This window comes from Seriola aureovittata, chromosome 18, assembly GCF_021018895.1.
Source record: "Seriola aureovittata isolate HTS-2021-v1 ecotype China chromosome 18, ASM2101889v1, whole genome shotgun sequence".
Classification (NCBI taxonomy): Eukaryota; Metazoa; Chordata; class Actinopteri; order Carangiformes; family Carangidae; genus Seriola; species Seriola aureovittata.
Window position 1 is genome coordinate 18089459 of NC_079381.1, and position 20402 is coordinate 18109860.

Here is a 20402-nt window from a genome sequence, read left to right on the forward strand (position 1 = left end):
AGAAAGTAGCAAACACTGCAGAAATCAATCTAAAAACGGAACATACTGGAGAAACTCAACTCTTTAACAAGTGCGGGTCTGTGTGGTGTTGACACTTCCAATCCAGGGTAACCAGGTTTGTGTTCCTGCCCCCAAAAGAGCCAGTCTCCCCCGGGCAGGTTATTCTGGCGTTATTATGAGAACTCAACATGCTCATTATGGTTGTGGCACTGTTTTCAGGGTGGCTGTCTACTCTGGTGTGCCAGCACTGGAAATGCTTGTGGTGAAGGAATGACAGGGAGACAGAGACAAAGAGAAAAAGAGCAATGGAAATGGGGAGAAATGAAGGTTTAGCAGACAAAGGGAAGAAGATAGAGGAGGTCTGAGTATAGTAGAGAGTGGCAGATTAAAGGCGTTAGACAAATAGAAAGAGAAAGAAAAGGAGAAAGGCACCAAAATGGGACTGAGAGTGACAGAAATCACAGCAGACAGGAACTTGACCACTTTCCACCTCCCCAGTGCATCACAAAACCATGCCTTTACACAGGAAGGAGACAGGACCAGGAACACCAACAAGTGGACAGAACCACCTGTAAAGGAAAAACACAAACCACTGAGACACTCCACATATACACACATGCTTGTGAGCATTTACTCTCTCACACACACACACACACACACACACACATTCCTTGTATGAACAGTCTTCTTGTGTGCAGTGGAGCTGAGAGAGACAGCACTGTCTGGTTCACCGCCACCACCTCCATAACCTCTGCCACTGCCCAGCATGAAAACACACCTACACAGAGGTGACTGTCTTTACAACCTATTTATTTGTTGAGTGACATGAGGTTATTCTATGTCTTCACGTGCTCTGAAAACACAACCAATTTAGTTGATTTAGTTTGAATGTTTTCTAATGTGATTTAAATTGTGAATGTTATACACTGTAATATATTTTATAAAAGCCCAGTACTTCTTGAATATTTTTTATATTTAATCTATACTTATTTTATTGATAAAGGGCTTTGTAACCTGGAAACAATTCAAAACATGATACTTACAATATGTAAAACAGCTGTGACATCTGGATAAATATAAACCATGAGAAACATGTGAACACCAGACCAAGCCCAGTGCCCAATTTTCTTAGATTTCAGTCCGCAAAACACACTATTGGTTGTTTATGTGTATGTACAGTATACAACTCACTGTAAACACTGATATGTCAAACAGCCTGTGTTGCTATTACTCTTGCCGTGCATCAAAGAACAGTCTTGTGTCCTCACTAGGCCCAGGCTGCAATTTGGGCTCAAGGCGTGGCCCAGCACCCATTGGGCTGTGTCCGCCCTGAGTACCAGTAATGACCCCTTCCCTATGGGGAGCGTTTGATCTGGGCTGCCTGTACGCTTCAGCAGGGCCTATTTCTGGAGCGTGGGGGGGATAAAGGGAGCTTTCAGACGTGGTGCCAATGACCATAATTAAGCAGCTTTAAGGGGTGGCAGTGAGCGCGCTAGCAAGCGCAGAGTTTGTAATTTGGAAGATGGGGGCAGAGTCGCTGTGGCTCATTGGAAGTACATGGGAGGGTCGGGTGGCACCCAGCACTGAAACACAAGGGACAGAGTGTGTGAAGGGGACTGTAAAGAGGATGTTAATGACTTGCAACCATTAGCACCCACCCCTTGGGCTGGCTGACCAACGGCCTTGGGCTGAAATACAGAGAGATCGCCGTAGCTGACGCACGCAATGGGCCCCGCCCTAACAGAGTGTCATTCAAGGCGACCTTTCAGTGCTTAAGGCCTCTGGCCAGTCAGCTCAATGACTGAACTCTAATGGACCAAAGTCACCTGCATCTTTACTTTATAACCTCCTCAGCTATTTGTTTGTCCCCTGATCTTTCTGTGTGCAGCATTCATGTGAACAAGCAGTTTGCTGTAATACCAGGTCATACAGTGTTTGGCTGCATTCATTCAGATTTAGTGAGTTTAATGTGGTGTTTAAGTGATAAGATCCTCCTACTTCAGAAAATATCCAATTATTCACTTCAAATTGATTTAATTAGAATCAAACGAGGAATTATTATTCCTTATTTGGGAAATTGTCAAAGAGATGATTGGCAGAGGCCTAAGCAGGTGTGTGTTTCTCAGAAATGCCCAAGGCAATTAATGGAGCTGATGTGGGAGGTGTTAGTACTGTTCATTCATTTGCCCTGTCAGTTAAAGGATTCATCAAAATTAAAAACAAACAAACAAAAAAAAAAGACTAATATTTTCTCATTTACAACTGGTGTCAACTCGCCATGAGGACAGTTTTAGTTTTATATGTGCAGGTCTCAAGATTCTCATCTGAAAAGGTGAGTGGAATATCTCAGTATCCCCGTTACCGTGGATAATCCACACACCTCGCTGAGAGCAATTTCCACTGGACGCACTTTCTACTGATGAAATAGTCCTTATGTAAACTACCTCCTTTTCCAAGTATTTGAAAAGGAGCACAAAATGTCTTATCACCCTGTTAAGTGAACACTTTCATGAAACATCTCAAACAGATGTCAGGTGGTAATTACTGGCTCCTGTGGCTGTGCAGAGGTCTCATCCTTCACCAGGCCGTGACCCCTCTTAAGGTAATGGGAGCTCATCCAGGTGCTGCTCCCTCTCCATGTCTCCATTAACACTTCTTTAAGACAATGGGCAAAACTGATGTCTCACATAGGGAAATGTTGCAAAATTTCTGTATGAACTTGCCCAAGATTTTGGACAGTGTTCACATTATGACTACATGTGTGTGAGGAAATAGAGAGATCTTTCCATTGAATTAAAATTCATGAGTAACCCTTCCAATATGTTACTCATACCTTTTTTTTCAAAACCACCCTCATATTTTTCCCCATTTTAACATGAGTTTAAAAGTCATAAAGCAGTCCCTTGCTGATAAACTCTCACACACCATCTAACTTGAGAAAATCCAAAGAAGTGGTTTATAATTTGCAATCAATTCCTTCCACAGAATAAGGCGGAAAAAAGAGAGGGTCTCTGGAGTAGCTGCAGGCATCCCTGTTGGGCAGTTAAGCGCTGCCCGACCAGTGTCACCGTGGTTCATTCATTAGGGTTTACCGGTGCATGGGCCTTTGGGTAGGATCCATGTGGCCACCCCCTGGAGAAGGCGTGTAGTTGCTCGATACAACCGCTGGGTTTGTAACTTGACACCTGGCCGTGCGGTGCATTTGCCATCGCTTTACCCACAGAAAGCCTATTTAAAAAGGAAAGGGATGAGTCCAACGCTCCTGACTCCGTAACCCCCCATCCAAAAGAACCCAGCTTTCTCTCCGGCTGCGCGGCCCTCAATCTGGATCGGCATAAATGAATGAAACACAGGGGAATATCGACAGACAATCGCACAGGAAAACTCTCTGTCAAACCAGCCTGCCAGAAGGAATTTATGTCGGGCTTGACAGGCAATTCAACATGAGTTTTTTCCTCTGGAAGTTCATCTCAAGCTTGTCAAATGTGTAAAGCGGCGACCGGTGTCTTTTGCCCCCCTTGCATAGGAGTCACGCTGTGATTAACGGATCAGGTTTTTGACTGCCAGGACAAATGAATACAAATGAATTTAGGCACCCGAAGGAGAGATTGCAGAACCTCTCATCTAGACACAAAGTAAGTAACATTTGTTTTCATTCACTCTCTTGTGTCTGTGTGCTGTGATGAGAGGGTGTTAAGGTGTGACCGCTCACTGGGACTCAGTTACACTTTAAGGAACTGTAAAGCTCCATGTGCGTACCTGTGATGTGCCGGCTGGCTGTGGGCCAGGTCCGGTGTCCACAGGGGACCATTGAGGCTTTGTATGGGGTCTATTTGGACCATGGGTGTCATTTGTCACCATTTTTCATTTGTATGACAGTTATCACAATTTTGCCAAGATGGATCTATTTGTCCGAATTTATCCCCCCCCCCCCCCCCCCCCGTGATTTTAATTTTTATTTTTATTAAACTGAACTAAAAGACCAAGCACAATCAGAAGGTTCATTTGTGTCGATTTACATTTAAAATTCCCTCCTATCTTTCTTCTTTAGTGCAAGACAGAGTGTGATTTGCTCAAAGAATTATAGTTCATTTAAGTGTTTGAGAGTCACTCTGGCAAACTGGTGCATGCAGAGACTTTGCTGAATAGTGTTTACTAAACTGACTCATCTGATAGAGCAAGCACAGCAATTATTCAGACCTATAAAGTTTCATGAGAGATTCATCAGCATCCACTCGAGCTTTTGATAGGTTTTCTTGGGATGCTTTCCATGTTTTCCTGTTTACGCATTCAGAGTCCACAGCCACATTTTACACAGAGTAGTTAAAAGGAGATTTTTTTTTTTTTTTTTAAAGTTGGATGAGATTCCCAGCTTTAAAGAAAATACTTATTACTTATTAAGTTTATTAGGTAAAACAATAACATCAGCTTATGCAATGTTACTTATCAATTTACTTAAGAAAACATGCACATGACATGACTTTCACTTCTACTTTGATATAAAATACAGATGTTGTGTGCAAGTGTTTACAGCAAATGTTTTCACATAGTGTGGAGCTGTTGTAATATACCCTATAGACCTTGGTCTCGTGTCTGCTACAGCATGCAGCAACCAGCTGTTGCACAACTGAGGCAGACAAATCATTCATTCATTCATATATATACACGCATGCATCATTCTCACCTTTGATTAATATGTGTTTTACTGTGCAGTGAACATCTGGTTTAGGTTCAGATAGTGGCTGAGATAGTGGGATACAGTCATCATGGGAGAAGGAAAGTCCAGACATTTGACCCACTGTCGCCCCGATTTTTCATTGAAACAAGTTGGCCAAATGGTATCAGTTCATCTCACCTGCCTGAATGTTGAGCAGAAACTGTCATGTTAAGGAAAAATGGCTTTATGAGGTTTATAGCCTCACAAATGTAGCCACAGTTTAACAGTGGTGTAACTGCACCATTCATTTCCAATGTGCATGGATTGTGATACAGAAAACACAATTCTACCTGTGAGGTGTCAGCATCGTTCACCACATGTCCACACGGTGTCGCCCTTTATGTCTAACTCCTGGCTTTTTACAGGCAATTATTCATGAGCAATGTGTTGATATATTTTGACAGATTTATTTTTACACAGAAAAAACAAGTACAGAGTCATTTTTTAAATGTAATATACAGCCACCCAGACAATTTCTAACTTGTATAATTAATTTCAATTGCCAGTCAAGTCAAGCAGTATATCATGATGAGTCACGTAAACATTTCACACCTTTCATCTCCTCCCAAACATAAAACTAATTGGAAAAAGGCTGATGCAGACGAAGTATGTGATAAGTAGAAATTAGTCATGAAGAAAACAGTAGGGAAAGGAAGGAAGCAGATAACGGACATACAAGTATACCACTGGTCTAAAGACATACCAGTTACACTCTCTTCCTCATCAGCTTTATTGTCTGTTCATCCTTAGGAATTTTCCACTGTGTGTGTGTGTGTGTGTGTGTGTGTGTGTGTGTGTGTGTGCTCAGAGGGCAGGATCACCTTTGGGAAATCCTTTCAGGGAATCATTGAGTTGTCCAAGCTTGTGAAAAGAAACTATACTGGCTTCTCAGTGGCTTTTTCTCAACCTTTGACTGGTCGCTGGCCCTGCAGACACACTGCTGTTTGAGTGTGTGTGTGTGTGTGTGTGTGGGGGGGGGGGGGGTTCGGGGGTCGAGAGGTTAGAATCAGAGTTTAGACATGGGTAATGCAGTCTCATTTTAGGCAAAGAGAGAAAGACGGCGATGGCGAAAACATATTATTAGGGAGAGATGATTTAAAAAAAGAAGTACAACGGAGAAAGAGAACATTGGTTTGGAGAAAAACAAACAGTTTATAATCTGTACTTCCACTTCTGAATTTCTTTGCCACTTGTAGACATTTTGAAGAAATTTTAACAAACAAACTCTGACTCACTGTCTCCATCAGTCTATTGCTCAGTCACACAACTGATTTTGCTAATCACACTTAAGATCAGCGGGGGATCCATGAGTTGAGAAAGATGCTATCAGCAGTACAAAGCAGTATTCCTCCCCCTCCTGTGTTTGAAATGCGAGTTCAGTGGCTCACAGCACAATATATAGGTTACACTGTCTGGTTTAATGTATGACTTAGGAGGAGGTATTATTCATCGGGCCTGTATTTTGTCCACTCAGCCAGAATTCCCTCGGGGAGTCTTGTCATAGCTCACTGTTGCAGCTTGAAAACCACACACCAGACACATGTCAGCCTTACGGATTTTAAATGTCCACTGTGCACAAATCTTCCTCAGTGCAACCACCTTCAACAGAAACCCTAACTTGTCATATACACTTCAAAAGCACCCTAATGAAAATCTAAACAAGCCACAGAGAATTTTTAATGTGAAAAGCCAAGGAAAACAGCGCCGTTGCCCAGGAAACTTGGTCCAGTTTCCACAGATGTAAACAGCCTGGGGGACAGAATGAGCGTTATTTGCTGCAGTGAAAAAATCTCAGCATTCATGACTCATTTACAGAAAGCGGATCTCTCCTCAGCTGATAAGAAACTGACTGAGGCTGTAACCAGCTGGAGTCTGGGACACACACACACACACACACACACACACACACACACATCCTGAGTAACCACAGCCAGCTGTGTGTGGGGCTGATTGTGATGACGCTTTATTAGCAGTTAGAAGAACAGGGGATGTAGACACCATAAACACACACATAAGCACGCCATCAAGCACATACACTTAGATATGTACACACACCCTGATTATAATCCCTCAGACTGGTGGAGGAAGCAGCCACAGGTTAATATGGAGCTCTTTTGTTTTGTTTTCACATTTCTTTTCCTGGGATAGTGCTGGTAAATATGTTTGCACAATAGTTACCGTCTTTCCCACATTTATGTATTTGGAGCTCTTGGCCCACGCCTGTGTCGGCCTGCTTCTCTGTGGCCCTCCAACCACAGCTGCTATACACATTTCCTCCCCCAACTTGTGTGTGACCATGTGTGTCTGGATGACCTCCAGCGGTAAACAGTGGCTCCCCTGCCTGTCACCAGATCTCGGTCCCCCACTGAGCTCTCAGTCCACTTGCCAATCAGTCTCCCTTAGCTTTACTGCACACCTGGATGTGGTGAGGGTGTTGAGAGAGACCATTTCATTTATGTTTTGTGTGTGTGTTTGTGTGTGTGTTTGTGTGTGTGTGCGTGTGTGTGTATACGCATATTGGTTTTAGGGAGGACGGTTGATGGATAAGTCTACTCTAGTATTTCTGCCTTACAAACCACAGCTTGAAGCTGTGTGTGTGTGTGTGTGTGTGTGTGTGTGTGTGTGTGTTTTGGAGAGAGGTGCTCTGAGTTGTAAGTGCTTTTGCAGAATCCTGCTCCCATTTGTTATTCACATGATATCTGTGGCTCAGTTGCAAAGCATATGGTTTTGCTTGCGTCTGTGTTTTGATGCGATGTAAAAACAGTGATTACAGATAATATTTCTGTCCTTTTGTGATACTGAAAACATCAGTTCTGTAATCTCAGTCTATGTCATGTTTTCGTGGCATGTGAAGCCACATGCCATAGATTTCCTTATCACCACAGTTCTGTCTTCATTAAAGCATACTTCAGGATGCTCCTCAGTCAAACGCAAGTTCTTCAAATGACTGGTAACACTTTCTGACAAGGCACTCTTTATAAAGCTAATGGTTTTATTAAAGGTTAATAAATACTTTACAAATGCTTTCATCATCTGTTACAAGCATTAATAAAAACAACTTTTGTGTTGCCAGGTTGTGAAAAATGCCATTGACTTATTGGTCTGTTTGACCACCTGCACAAAAATCTATTTATAAACACACACATACATATCAACATTTACAGCTGCAGTCTTGATAATTAAAGTCCTTAATTAATGAGGTATTCTTATTTATGGGTTATTAGAAAGTGAGAAACCCATGAACAACATTTAACAACCTGGCAACCCAAAATTTGTTAGTAAAGCATTTGTGGTAATTTGATTAATTATTTAAATGATGTATGAAAACCATTAGATACGACTTATAAACAGTTTTATAAAGCGTGCCTTATTAGAAAATGGTACCTAATTATTTTAAGAGTTGAACATCAGTAATCGCATGTGCATATGCAGTGCTGTGTGACTGCTGCCTGTTTCTAACCTCCTCTCCTCTCTTCCCCCAGGAGAGCCCTATTGCTCTGTACCGTTTTATATTGTACTTGTTACCTGGGACTTACACAAGTACACTCTGAAGGTAAGACATGGCTTCCACTCGTCTCCACTCAGTCACTTCTCTTTCTTTCTCACCTCTTTTCCTCTGAAAAACGGAGAAGTTTACCAGTGGAAAAAACTGTAAAAATGATTGGAGCACATGGGGGGGGGGGGGTGGAGTTATTCTTTGCCTGTTTGGTCATTGCCCAAGCACGTAAACACATTGCTATGAGAATTGGGCCAACTGTTGTCATGACAACATGTGTTGAGTAAGCTAAGTTGAGTGAGCAAGGGAACGATCCGATCATTCAAAGTTGGCCTTTACAGAGAATTCTGTCTCAGTCCCGTGATTTACAATGTTTATTAGACGGGATGTAGAGGTCACTGTTCCAGACATAAGATAAACCACTTAAAATACACAATAACTACTGCTGAACTTCTTTCTAATTATTTATCTCATCTCTAATTTTATCTTACCAACTTAAAGGTTAATACAATCAATATTTTTATATTGTAACAATGGTCACTGTTTAAATGTGTGGCCCTCAATTTCACTGTTTTGGTTCACTCTGACCGCTCTCGTAGTTTTGTTTTCTGCTGCAGCAGGCAGCTGTTTACAGTGAAAACACCTTTATAAACCCGCTGAACACTTCCTGCATGCAGACAGACACAGTTAGTGACTAGCTGGTGAACATAGTGGAGCATTTAGCAGATAATGAGCCAGGTTATTCCCTCAGGACTTGGTGGAGACCAAAACGGAGCCAAAAGAGAGTTAATACTGGACTTAACAATTATCAGGTGGACAAAAACACAACTCCAAATGAACGATAATGCTGCTCCGTAACTGCTGGCAGGATTGTGTAGTTGAAAAGTTGATTATATGTTAATGTTGTGGTTACAACTTTTTTCCACTTCTCGCAAGTGGCCAAAACATCTGTTACTGCTGGTTTAATTAAGAAGGTGCACGGTAGGTTTGGTAATTATGCAAATATAAAAGTGTGTTGCAGTGTCAGCAGACAGCTTGTCAGCCTCTGTGACCACTGTTGCTAGATATTACTTTTTACTTGGGTCAATTCAATTTTTTCTTTTTTGGGCAGCTGGTGAACATTTGAACTACTTTTTTTCTAACATTTGGCGGTTTCTCCTGATGAAAAGTTATAGTTACACTCCAGTGAATTGGCCCCTTCTCTTCTCTAGTCATTATGATTGAGACCGACAGGGCACAGAGTTGAATAGGCCCGACACACAGTGAATGAAAGCTGATGGCAGACAAAAACCAAATGTCATTTCAGTTAATTACTACAATGCTGAAACCTTTTTTTTTTTTACACTTCAATTTATTGTTCGGTTACAAAGTCAAAGCTCCGTGTTCGGCCATGTTAAAGCTACTTCTGTTATTTTAAGGGGTGACTTATTGCATTTATCCCCCATCCCACTTCAGACTTTAAAAAGTATGTAAATATACAAAAGAAAATTCCTTTCCTAAATGGAAATAAAAACAAAACAAAAAAAAAAGGGTTACTTCCATGACAACTGAGCTGGTTTCAGGCTCTGATTGAGTTACTAGGCATCAGTCAAAACTAGTAATGATGTCTATGACCGATATCACTGTTGCAAAGAGGCTGAACTCACAGCTGCGCTCTCTCTAAAGAGGAGAGCCGTGTGAATGAGGAAATGTGTCTTCAAACCCACTGCAGCTGTGGACTCATATGGCCCCGTTATTTCCAGTGTCTCTGCAGTGATAAACTCTGCAGGCAACTCTGACGAGATGAACGATGAGGGGCTGCTTGAGCAGGAATGTCCATCGTCAGTGGTGCAAACACTGATGATGAACATCACTTGTGCTCTTTTTCTCAGTAGCTTTACAGTAGCTCTGCTCTTCAAACTACCACCACTATCACACACATTTGGGATGAGGGAGAGCCAACAGGCAAGGCCAGTGCATTTTATGGAGGAAAAAGCAGAGTATTGCAGAGGATCACTCTCAGGGGCCATTGGCAGATTGTGAGTTAATTTTATTTCAGAGAAATAAACGTTTTTTTTTTATTTTTTAACAGTTAGAAAATAAACTTTTCTCTGCTGTCTAATAAAGACACTACAGAGTGGTGACAATGTTTCAGAACATCTGATCTTCAATCCCTTACCGATATATCTGCTATGAGCTTATATTAGCCAATTTATCAGGTCGGGCTATAATGAAGTTGCATGCAACATAACTCAACGTCCATTGTTTTATTCTGGCTAGCGACTTTTCTGCATGTCATATTCTCTTTCACCTTATTTCCTGTCTCGCTAAATACTGTCAGAAATGTAAAGTTGCACATCACATTACCAGTGTCCCTGGCAGGGGATGAATGATGCATGTCATACCCCTCTATATCCCTCCTTACATTTTCTGTGTGTATATCTTCCCAAATAACCGCAAAATGCCTCTGATTCATGTTAGAAAGCCTTGATTTTCTGTTTTATAAATTTGCAAGAAAGTTATTCGTTTTCACAAGTGCTGACTCCAAAACTAATGTTGTGGGAATACATATAATGTATTACTGTGAGGATGATTTTTCCATTAAGAAATATCATAAATGGCTCAATGCAGACTAGTTTTGGCCAGACAAAGAGAGATCATTGAGAGTGTTCAAATGTGAATCAGTGACTTCATCCTCGACAAGGGATAACATTTCACAGCGAAGAGCCTGGGATATTCTCTCTGTCCTACTTGAGTGACTTGGCACAGAACAAGGCTATGAATATCCAGCCTTGTGTTAAACACAAGTCTGTGTGTGTGTTCACATCCACATAGTGTGCTGTATATCTAAAACCATGTGGTTAATGTATGCCCCAGTAATAGTGCAAGTGGTATTTAAATAAAGCAGTTGGGAGACAGAGGCCTATATGTACAGAACAGATACATGTCATGCACCCCCTGCCTCACTGCCAAGTCCTGTTGTCCTTTACTGCAGAGGAGACCACACAGAGAGGAGAATTCACTATGTGGATGGGTATACACTAAACCCCACGTAGCTCTTGTTTCATCAGACTATTTTATAAAGCCCTAATGTTTTGAAGCAAGGGAAAGTATAACAGCCCTATAGGCCATGGAAAGACCCTAAAGAAATGGCTATGTAAGAAGCATGCCCACATTTGGATCAATTTTCACAGTGAAAAAAAAAAAAGAAGATTGTTTAAGATGTGTGTGGTATGAGCCTAATCTTGTATAAAATCAGGTTCAACATTTGTTAAAATGTGTTATGTATTAGCAGCAGTCAGGAATTCCAGTCTGGACGGATCCGTTCTGTTTGACATGATACATGTGAGACCTCTTTCTGCAAAACGCATCTGAGTTCTGAGCTGCTTCCTCCCTCCGCTCTAATTCCTTGATAAGTAGCACAGCTACTAGGGATCAGATTCCCACTAAAAACATTTCTTGAAACAACTTTCCATGCAATTATATATTTCCAAAGTCTGATGCCCAAACAGTGGTGTAATGAAGCAAGCGTCCTACTATAGAAAGACAAGCATCTCATTGAAGTCCTTGCCATCTACGGCTCAAAAGCAACTGTTAGGACATCCCATCTGTCCTTCCCCTCATCTCTCCCGCTTTCTGTCATCTCATCAACATTGCTCGTCCACTTTTCTATCTTTTCTATACACACGTCCCCATTAGACAAGGCCCAGTGACCACAGGTCAGACTGAGCCCAGAGACAATAAAGATGGGGAGGGGCCTAGGTCTGAGATCACAGGTCATATGGAGAGGCGTTGGGACCACTGAGACTGAAACGCTGAACAGAGAGTCAGGGTTGGCTGAAAGGCTGGAAACTACATTCTGCCTCCAGACAGGGAGATGCTGTACTGACCTGTGGTTACTGTGGTCATGTTCTGAATGTTCAAACTGACTCTATTGATGAGAATGACAGAGAGGAGAAAGGAAAAGGGACGTTGTCTGATGATGCCGATGTCCTTCGGTTCATTAATCCCCTATAGCTTTAACACAAAGACGCCATGCCTTGATATCAGTGAAGCAAATATTTCCATCACATATACTTTAACATACTTTAACAAGCACTCAGATGTGCTAATTGGTGTGGAAGTAACACAATTTCGCCATAAAATGTACATTTAGATCCTGACCTCTGCCCCTTGTGCCTCAAAATTCACAAACACATATTTGTCAGCATTATACAGTAATGATTTCTCTTGGCCTCACAGGGGAGTGCGTTGGCCAGCTGGTTGCTAAGAGCGGATTAGGTCCTTTAGCCTGATTGTGCGTTCCTGGTACTGGCTGCTTTGGCCTTGACTGAGCCCCCTCACAATAACCTCCACAAGCCGTCATGTTTCCAACAGCACCGGGTGAACTCCAGTGACAAAATCTTGTCTTGCTTCATGTCTCACATGACCATGGCAAGTTATTGGCAATTTGAATCCCTACAAAAAATATGGTGGTGAAGGGATAAATATATTTCTGGCATTATTTTCTCTCTGCTGCTTTGGGTAATTGACTTTTAGTGAATTTATGTAACTTGATTATCAGTATAAAAAAAGAAAATAACTATTCCATCACTTTTCATGTTTGAAGTGCAGGTCAGATTTCTTATCGCAGAAAGAATCATTTTTCATTCTTTTGTATCCTCAGTGTCAAACAAAAATCCATCTAAACTTTATAGCCTCTTCAGTACAGTATACCCTGACTAGAACAAAACCCAATTCACCGCCCAAAGACAGGAAGGCAAAAATTAGGTAAACATTTGGAGCTGCTGTGCTTTGGTTTGGCTTTGAAACTTTACATTATCTTTTGTTACCCTTTGGAGTTGTTAAACTGTGGCCACATTAGACTTACATTTTATGGTGAGGAGATCCTTTTAAGAGTTTGCAGGCGTGTTCAGCAGTAAACTTTCTATATGGTGGTAGCCATTTGTTGTGTGCATGCTTAAAGCTGTTTTATGCTTCACTAGAGTAATACAATCAAAATTATGCCACAATTTGCTGTGCTGGAGAGAAGTAAGAGTCTGCAGACCGCCGACATTTGAAAAAACTAACCACACCAGCTCTGCAGCATCACTCAGAGAGCATGAACCAACCAACCAAGGTCACTCCACACTCCCCTACCATCAGCCCAGTTTAATGTCAGTCTGGACTTATACATGGTTGTTTATTTTGGCCTAAAGCTGCAGTAGTCAGCCTACAGAAGCAGTTTGGCGGCCTCAAAACCCAGTGAGTTTATTATGCTTTGTATGTCATTTTTTGTTTTGACTGTTTTGTTCCCCATCTCTTCACCCTTCAGCATTTGAGCTCCATTTCTATGGAGCTACTGTTCTGTGTTGGCTGAAAGATGAGTCTGACATGACGTAAGGCTATGATTCTGCCATGCCTGTCGTGTGTGATAGCAAAACATAGATTGGTTTCTATTTTGTTAATGGGAAGTAATCGTAAAAACTGGCATGTAAGCCTTCATATTCAATCCAGCCGCCACTGGCAAAGATGGATAAAATATTTTTGCTGAGTCCCAATTGTTTCAGGAAGAGCGAATTCTCAGAATGAGTCCAGAGTGTCCTGTTAATAATTTTAAGATGTTTCACAGGTTCCTTCAGCATGACTGCTATCCTTCCTGTTGACGTGTGTGTGTAATCGTTGCTCAAGGGTCCGCGTTTTTAAGTGTTACCACATCAACAAAACTGGCATTAATTCTATCCATTTCTGGCACAAACAATAGGAAAGGTTTCAGTCCAGATGTGTCAGTGTGAAACAAATTACTCTCCTGTACCCATGCAATTGTTCAGCTATTGATGTTTGAATTTTTTGAATACTAAACTTCCCCTTCGTGGAGGGGCTGTGGCTCAGGTGGTAGAGCACGTTGTTTTGCTGATCTCTGACTTTGCGGTTCAAACCCTGGCTCCCCTGAACCAAGGCTGCATCAGGAAGGGCATCCGGGATATAAAAAACCTAAGCCAAATCAAACATGCAGATGGTGATCCACTGTGGCTTTAAAGTCTTTAAACTTAAAATAAATTTTCCAGGTTCTAAAGAGAGTACATAATAATAGGCTTTCATTTTCACTATTGTCTAACTGCACTCATGTTCAACCTTCAAAAACAATTCTGTCATAATTGCTTGCACCTCTAACACCGCTCTTCCTTCTATTCAGATGTGGACATCCTCCAAAAGTTGGGGCTTAAGGGAGAGAAGCCGTCACGCTCGGTGCCAGCAGGGGTCATTCCGTTCAAATCAGGGATCATCCTCAACCAGCGGGCGCACATTGAGGCTCCATCGCGCTCAGTCTTCCCAGCGGCCTTCTGGCCCAACCTGGCACTGGTCCTGAGTGTGCGCTCACACCGTGTCAACAGTGCTTTCCTCTTCACCCTGCTCTCAGACCGCAAGAAGCTACTTCTTGGTCTGCAGCTTGTACCGGGCAATCTGGTCCTTCACACAGGACCAAACACCTCAGTGGCACTGCCCTATGAGCCCCATGATGGTCAGTGGCACCAGCTGGCGGTTGGAATTAATGGACAGAGAGTGACTCTATATGCCTCCTGCGGAGAGCAGAGTGTTCATGCAGACTTTGGGTGGGACAGTGAGGAGGGACTGGCTCCAGAGCTCCAGGGCTCCTTCCTGCTGGGGCGGACAAGCCAGCAGCAAGCCTCCGCACACTTTGAAGGAGCCATCTGCCAATTTGACCTGGTCCCTTCTGCACAGGCAGCTCACAACTACTGCAGGTACATTAAGAAACAGTGCAGGGAAGCAGACACATACAGGCCTAACCTTCCTCCCTTGCTGCCAATCCTACCACGAGAAACAAACATCACAGCTACCGCTGCTGCCCCTAATCATGGTGGCCCAGAAACGGCCAGGAAGCCCAAGGGGCTGAGCCTTGCCAAGAGTGTTGCCGCTGCTGCTTCAGCTGTCAGATATGTGGCCCAAACAATGAAGCCCAAGCCTGGGGCCATTCCTACACCGCTGCTGGGAACTGTGATGCCAGTCACAGTCCAGCTTGGTTTGGCCTCCCCACCCCTGAAGGCCAGGACCGAAACTGTCACAGCACCACTCAGGACAAGAGCACCCCCGACAAAACCACCAACCCCAAGGCCCTCCACTTCTAAAGCTTCAAATCAGAAACCTTCCAAACCCACTCCCCCAAAACCTACTCCTCACAACAGTCCCAAAAAGACAACTGCAAGAACAGACAACAAGAAAAAACCTACTATTCCAGCCACTACCAGCACCAAACCCTCCAAGACAAAACCTGACTATGCCTTATCAGACCAAGATGCAGTCCCAAAGAAACCACAACCCACCACAGCCAAGAAAACATCTCCCAATCCTAAAGTTACAACATCCAAAGCCACTCCATCCAAACCCAAAGTAATTTCTGTCAAAGTTGTGCCTTCCAAACCAACAGCATCCAAAGTCAGCCCCTCAAAATCAACAATCTCCAAAACTGCAACTGCTAAAACCTCCAAGCCAGTCTCCAGACAGGTCACCAAGCCAACGAAGCCAGTCAAAACAACCAAGGCTCCAGTCACCCTGCCACCTACCAGACCTTCATACAACACAGTAACACCACCTGCCACTGATGGCTTCCAGAGCTGGGAGGTGCCACCTACTCAGTTCTCCCTGCTGGCTGGACCTATAGGACAGAAAGGAGAGGCGGGCCCATCGGTAAGCACCTCTGGTCTGTTGGGTTGGTTATGTTAGAGTGTTTGTGTGAGTGTGCCACGAAAACAGGCAAACTGAGTAAAAATACAGCATAAGCATATATGTGCTTGAACAGTGTTTTTTGACACGGATCAAAGGCTCCGAACACTACATGCATTAAGGATATAAAGTGCTTGTTGGACCTGTGGGGAAGCATAGCAATATAAAAGAGACCAAGTCTATGGAGGACTTTAGATCAAAGTAGGAATATGAAAGAGCATTATAAATCTAAAAAGGTGCCAGTGTAAAATGGCTAAATGAACATTATATGGTCTCCTTTTGGCTCTGGTCAGTTGTCTGGCTGTAACATTTTGTACAAGCTGAAGGCGAGACAGTAAGCGAGTACACACATATAGAGACTTCAGGTGAGCCCCAAATCACCTTGATTTTGCAGCAATAAATTCTACAAATGTGAAATGAGCAAAAAAACATGAAAGCTAAATCTCAGCTGTTTGTGTGGGCAGTTGTGGGTGTTGAGCTTACGTTAGCAAAGAGGTGAAAGTTAAGGAAGTACTTCCATTAGAGTCATCCTAGTATGTTCTGGTCTTTGTCACCATTGAAAGACCAGGTTTGACTCAAGTGCTCTGGGGCTAGAAATAAGAGACCACAGAGATATGTAGGTTACTGTGGCACTATTTCCTTTCCCACACAGGTTAGAAATCTTGCCTTTCTCCCTCCTTTCCTTCTTACTGTGTACACCAGAACCCTCCAGGCTGGGTGTGACGTGTCAGGTCTGACGCCTTGCCGTCTCTGCACCAGATTCCTCTGAGGGCTAGTGGAGGTCACATGGGCCTCTTTCAAAGCTGGGTCAATGGTCAAAGCAGTCAGTAAACACCATCATTCAGCTTCATAGTGCAGGCACAAAGGTAGGCTTGGCCTAAAGTATATCACGGGAAGTGGGAACACTGAAGCAGGCAGGTCCATTTTCACCTTTTCCATAGGTTTCAGTTCACACCCGACATCAGAGCGCATCTCAGTTGCATCTTTACTGACCAGTTGAGATCAAATTTAGCTTCCCTGATCATAGAAACCCGTGACTGCTCCTCACACTTGTGCTTGGCCACAAAGCAGTTAAATACTGCTGTTCAAGTCTTTTAGTTTCAACAAACTGTGCTTGGGTTTTACCGCTGTATAAGCTATACATAATTGCCTGCACTTGTTTTTCTCAATGTCTCCTCACTCTGTTTTGGCTGCGTTTGTGCTAGTGTTGAAAGCTGTTTATCCATGTTCTTCATTCTTTGTAGTGGGCTCTGTGGATCACAGACTGCGGTGTGTCTAGTGTTGGCTAATTTAACTGTATTGATGTCCACACCAGACCTGATTGTCATTACAATGAACCAAAGCACTACTTGAAATCTCAATATAAAGTGCTGTAATCTGTCATAGAAAACTGATTCTAGGAGGATGATTAAGGTAATTTACTGAAGGACTGTCTGACACATTTGCAAGTGCTATTCTGAACCCAAAAAGAATAATATATGGTAAGTTAAACCAATCTGAGAGCAATACTTTCAACACAAAACTGTGCCTAAACATTCAACCATATGAACTTCAAATGGGTCAGAACAAAAACTCCAGCATGTGGCCCAGTCATGGCCCCAGTATCTAGAATCTGTGGACATGTTCTAGGTTTTCTAATACATCTGCGTTAAAATGTGTGCTTGTGTGTTTTGCCAGAGTCGTGACTTAAATGCAGTCCTAGGATAGGGTAGGATTTGTTAGACTGGATGGATCATTTATTGTGAGCATGCATGCATGAATGTGTGCATGTGGGTATTTGCGCGCGCATGCGCGTGTGTGTGTGTGTGTGTGTGTGTGTGTGTGTGTGTGTGTGTGTGTGTGTGTGTGTGTGTGTGTGTGTGTGTGTGCGCGCGCTCTGGGAGATGAACCCAGTCACACTTCCTTTTCAACATAGTCTGGATTTCGTAATTACACGTGCCATGTGTATACTCTGTCTCTCACTCCTCATGACAGAGTCTTGTACACACACTCACTCTCTCTCTCTCTCTCTTATACACACACGCACGCACAACAAATATGAAAGTAAGAAGCCAATGAAAAGCATTACATTCATTGAGGTTTCAGCCACTAGCTCCGTCATTCATCACTCCTGCTGCCTAAAGCATTAAAGAGTCTTCTACTGAACAGTAGAAACGTGATTTTGACTCGTGTTTTCACTGTGCTGAAGCTGCACTCTGGCTGCCAGGAGAAACATCCAGCGCAGGCACAGATATGGCAGAATTCCCCATCTGAAGCACCTTTGGCTGCTCACTGCTGCTTTAAAAATAACTTTCTGTTCCACTACACACCTGAATGCGTTTATATGTTCTAAGTTTTTATGTGATAGCTGAGAGTTTGAGTTTTAATTTAATTAATTTTGAATTGAAGCTATACTGTCTGCAAGTTTAAATTTAATTTAATCCTGAACTGACTGTTTCAAAATGTATTGCATATCCAGGCCTCTGTATTCAGTTGAATTGTACCTGCAAGCTGCCTGAGTACAATTCTGCCACAGTTAGAGAGATTTGAAACTGCGCAATTTGATTTGACTTGACAGTAATAAAAGATCAGCGGAGAGTTTGTAGAGTTGCACTGTGTAGCCCAGGAGTTTTGAGTAGTTTTTTTTTTTTTTAATGAAAGTCAAACAGGTAAAATAAAATAATATTTCTTGAAAATGATAGCTTTTCATAGATGAGAGCAAAACCCTGAATGCATAATTCCTTCAGGTGGCACAAATCTTGCCCTAACCTCCTCAAAGGGACAGTCAGCAAGTCTAAACCTCAAAACTGCAAACAGCCTTTGCCATCAGACTGTGTTTGAAATGTGGTGATGTGAGATTGCTACTTGGCTGTTTAGAGAGCAGTCAACAAATGAATTGTCTAAAAGACAGGTGCAAATAGGGAAAAGACAGCAGGAATAAACAAACAAACAAGTGTAAGGAAGGAGAGCCAAACCAGGGGGTGGAAGTGTGAAGATGGACACGGGTGTGTGTTGATGTTGACAGGTCTTCTGGCTACCACTGAGCACGCCACCTGTAACAATAGGGGTGGTCTCAACCATGGAGGTCGTGCTGGAAGACATGGTGGGGGGCCAATTACAATCATCAGAGCGATATGTAGACAGACACGCAGATAGCAGCCAAGAATGCAGTAACCTTTAGTGTGTGGATGAGAGGGTCGATATTGTTTTGAAGTTGTTTTTTGAAGTTGTCCTTTTGTCTCTTAAAGTTCACAGCCTTGTGAAAATTGAGATGAGGGAACTGCAGAAAGGGCACAACATTCACATGTCAGTAACTGCGCTTTATAGTAGATGCTGCTGCTTTTTTACTACATCCCCATATCCATGTTATCTCAGGCATCGAATTTAAGAGTGTTGTAAAAATACTGTAATGCATTGTGCAGTTAACATAAAAAAGTGCAATATATAAAGGATTTAACAGACATTTGCATCAGGATCCAGAGCCCTGCAGGTAGCTCTTAGCTAGTCGCAGCAGCCACAGGCGCTCTGTTTTTCCTCACCTCTCCTTTGCCTCTTTTTTGATTAAAAGAAAACGAATGAGCACAAGGCTGATAGAACCACACAGGGGCATTGAGTGGCGCAGGAAATGACCTGTTATTTCTAGGGTTTCGACGGTTTCCTGCCACACAGCCTCAGAACTTCCTGATGGATAAGGCTGAACTCTCATCACCTTGAGATGGAGTTACTTCAGAGAGAAAAGGTGTCACTTTTTACCCTGCAGCCTGTCTGTGGAAACAAAAGAGTCTTAATGAGCCGATGGTTTTGTTAGAATAAGGATATTGCTTAGGTACAGAACAAGATCATCTGTATGATATATGTCAGCATGCGACACTGACTGAATGTTCTCTCTCCAGGGACTGCCAGGACCTCCGGGGAAGCCAGGCCAGCCAGGCAAGAGGGGTCCTCGGGTAAGTCTCCTTGCTTGCCCTCAAACACCTCCAGCCACATCAAACACACTTCCATTTCCAACCTCTAGTAATAATTTTGTTTGGTTGTTTAACCCCAAGGTTTTTTTTTATGCAACTATGCTAATAAGTGTGTCTTTATTTAGGTTTATTGTGGGTATTTCTGTGCGTGCATGTGTGTGTGCGTGTGTGTGTGTGTGTGTGCGTTTGTTTGTGTTTTTGCTACTGCTGCTGACGTACATGTTGACTGTAAGCTCAAACACAAACAGTCAGTAATAACCCCCTTGGCAGAGAAGTGACTCAGGAAAACAGACAGACAAGGACAGAGAGGACAGTATCTGTGTGTTCCAGCCTCCAAGGCAAAGTCCTGGACCGTTTTCTGTCGTTACAATAATAACCTGCCAAAGCCAGGCTCCCACATCACTTTAAATCCGGCCCATCACCCAGCTGACACACACACACACACACACACACACACACACACACACACACACACACACACACACACACACACACACACACACACACACACACTCACACTCAAAGTTTTCCTATGCAGGGAGAT

At 42.9% G+C, this 20402-nt stretch overlaps 1 protein-coding gene across 1 annotated transcript in view; it reads left to right on the top strand.

Annotated features, from left to right (window-relative positions):
* Positions 1-3225: 3225 nt before the first annotated feature.
* The window catches only part of col27a1a (collagen, type XXVII, alpha 1a), a 69558-nt gene continuing 52381 nt past the window's right edge, over positions 3226-20402 (top strand). Inside the window, exons 1-4 of the mRNA XM_056404076.1 lie at positions 3226-3635; positions 8200-8270; positions 14368-15878; positions 19787-19840. Coding sequence (XP_056260051.1) covers positions 3583-3635; positions 8200-8270; positions 14368-15878; positions 19787-19840 — 1689 coding nt within the window. The 5' untranslated portion in view covers positions 3226-3582. The remainder of the gene's footprint in view (positions 3636-8199; positions 8271-14367; positions 15879-19786; positions 19841-20402) is intronic.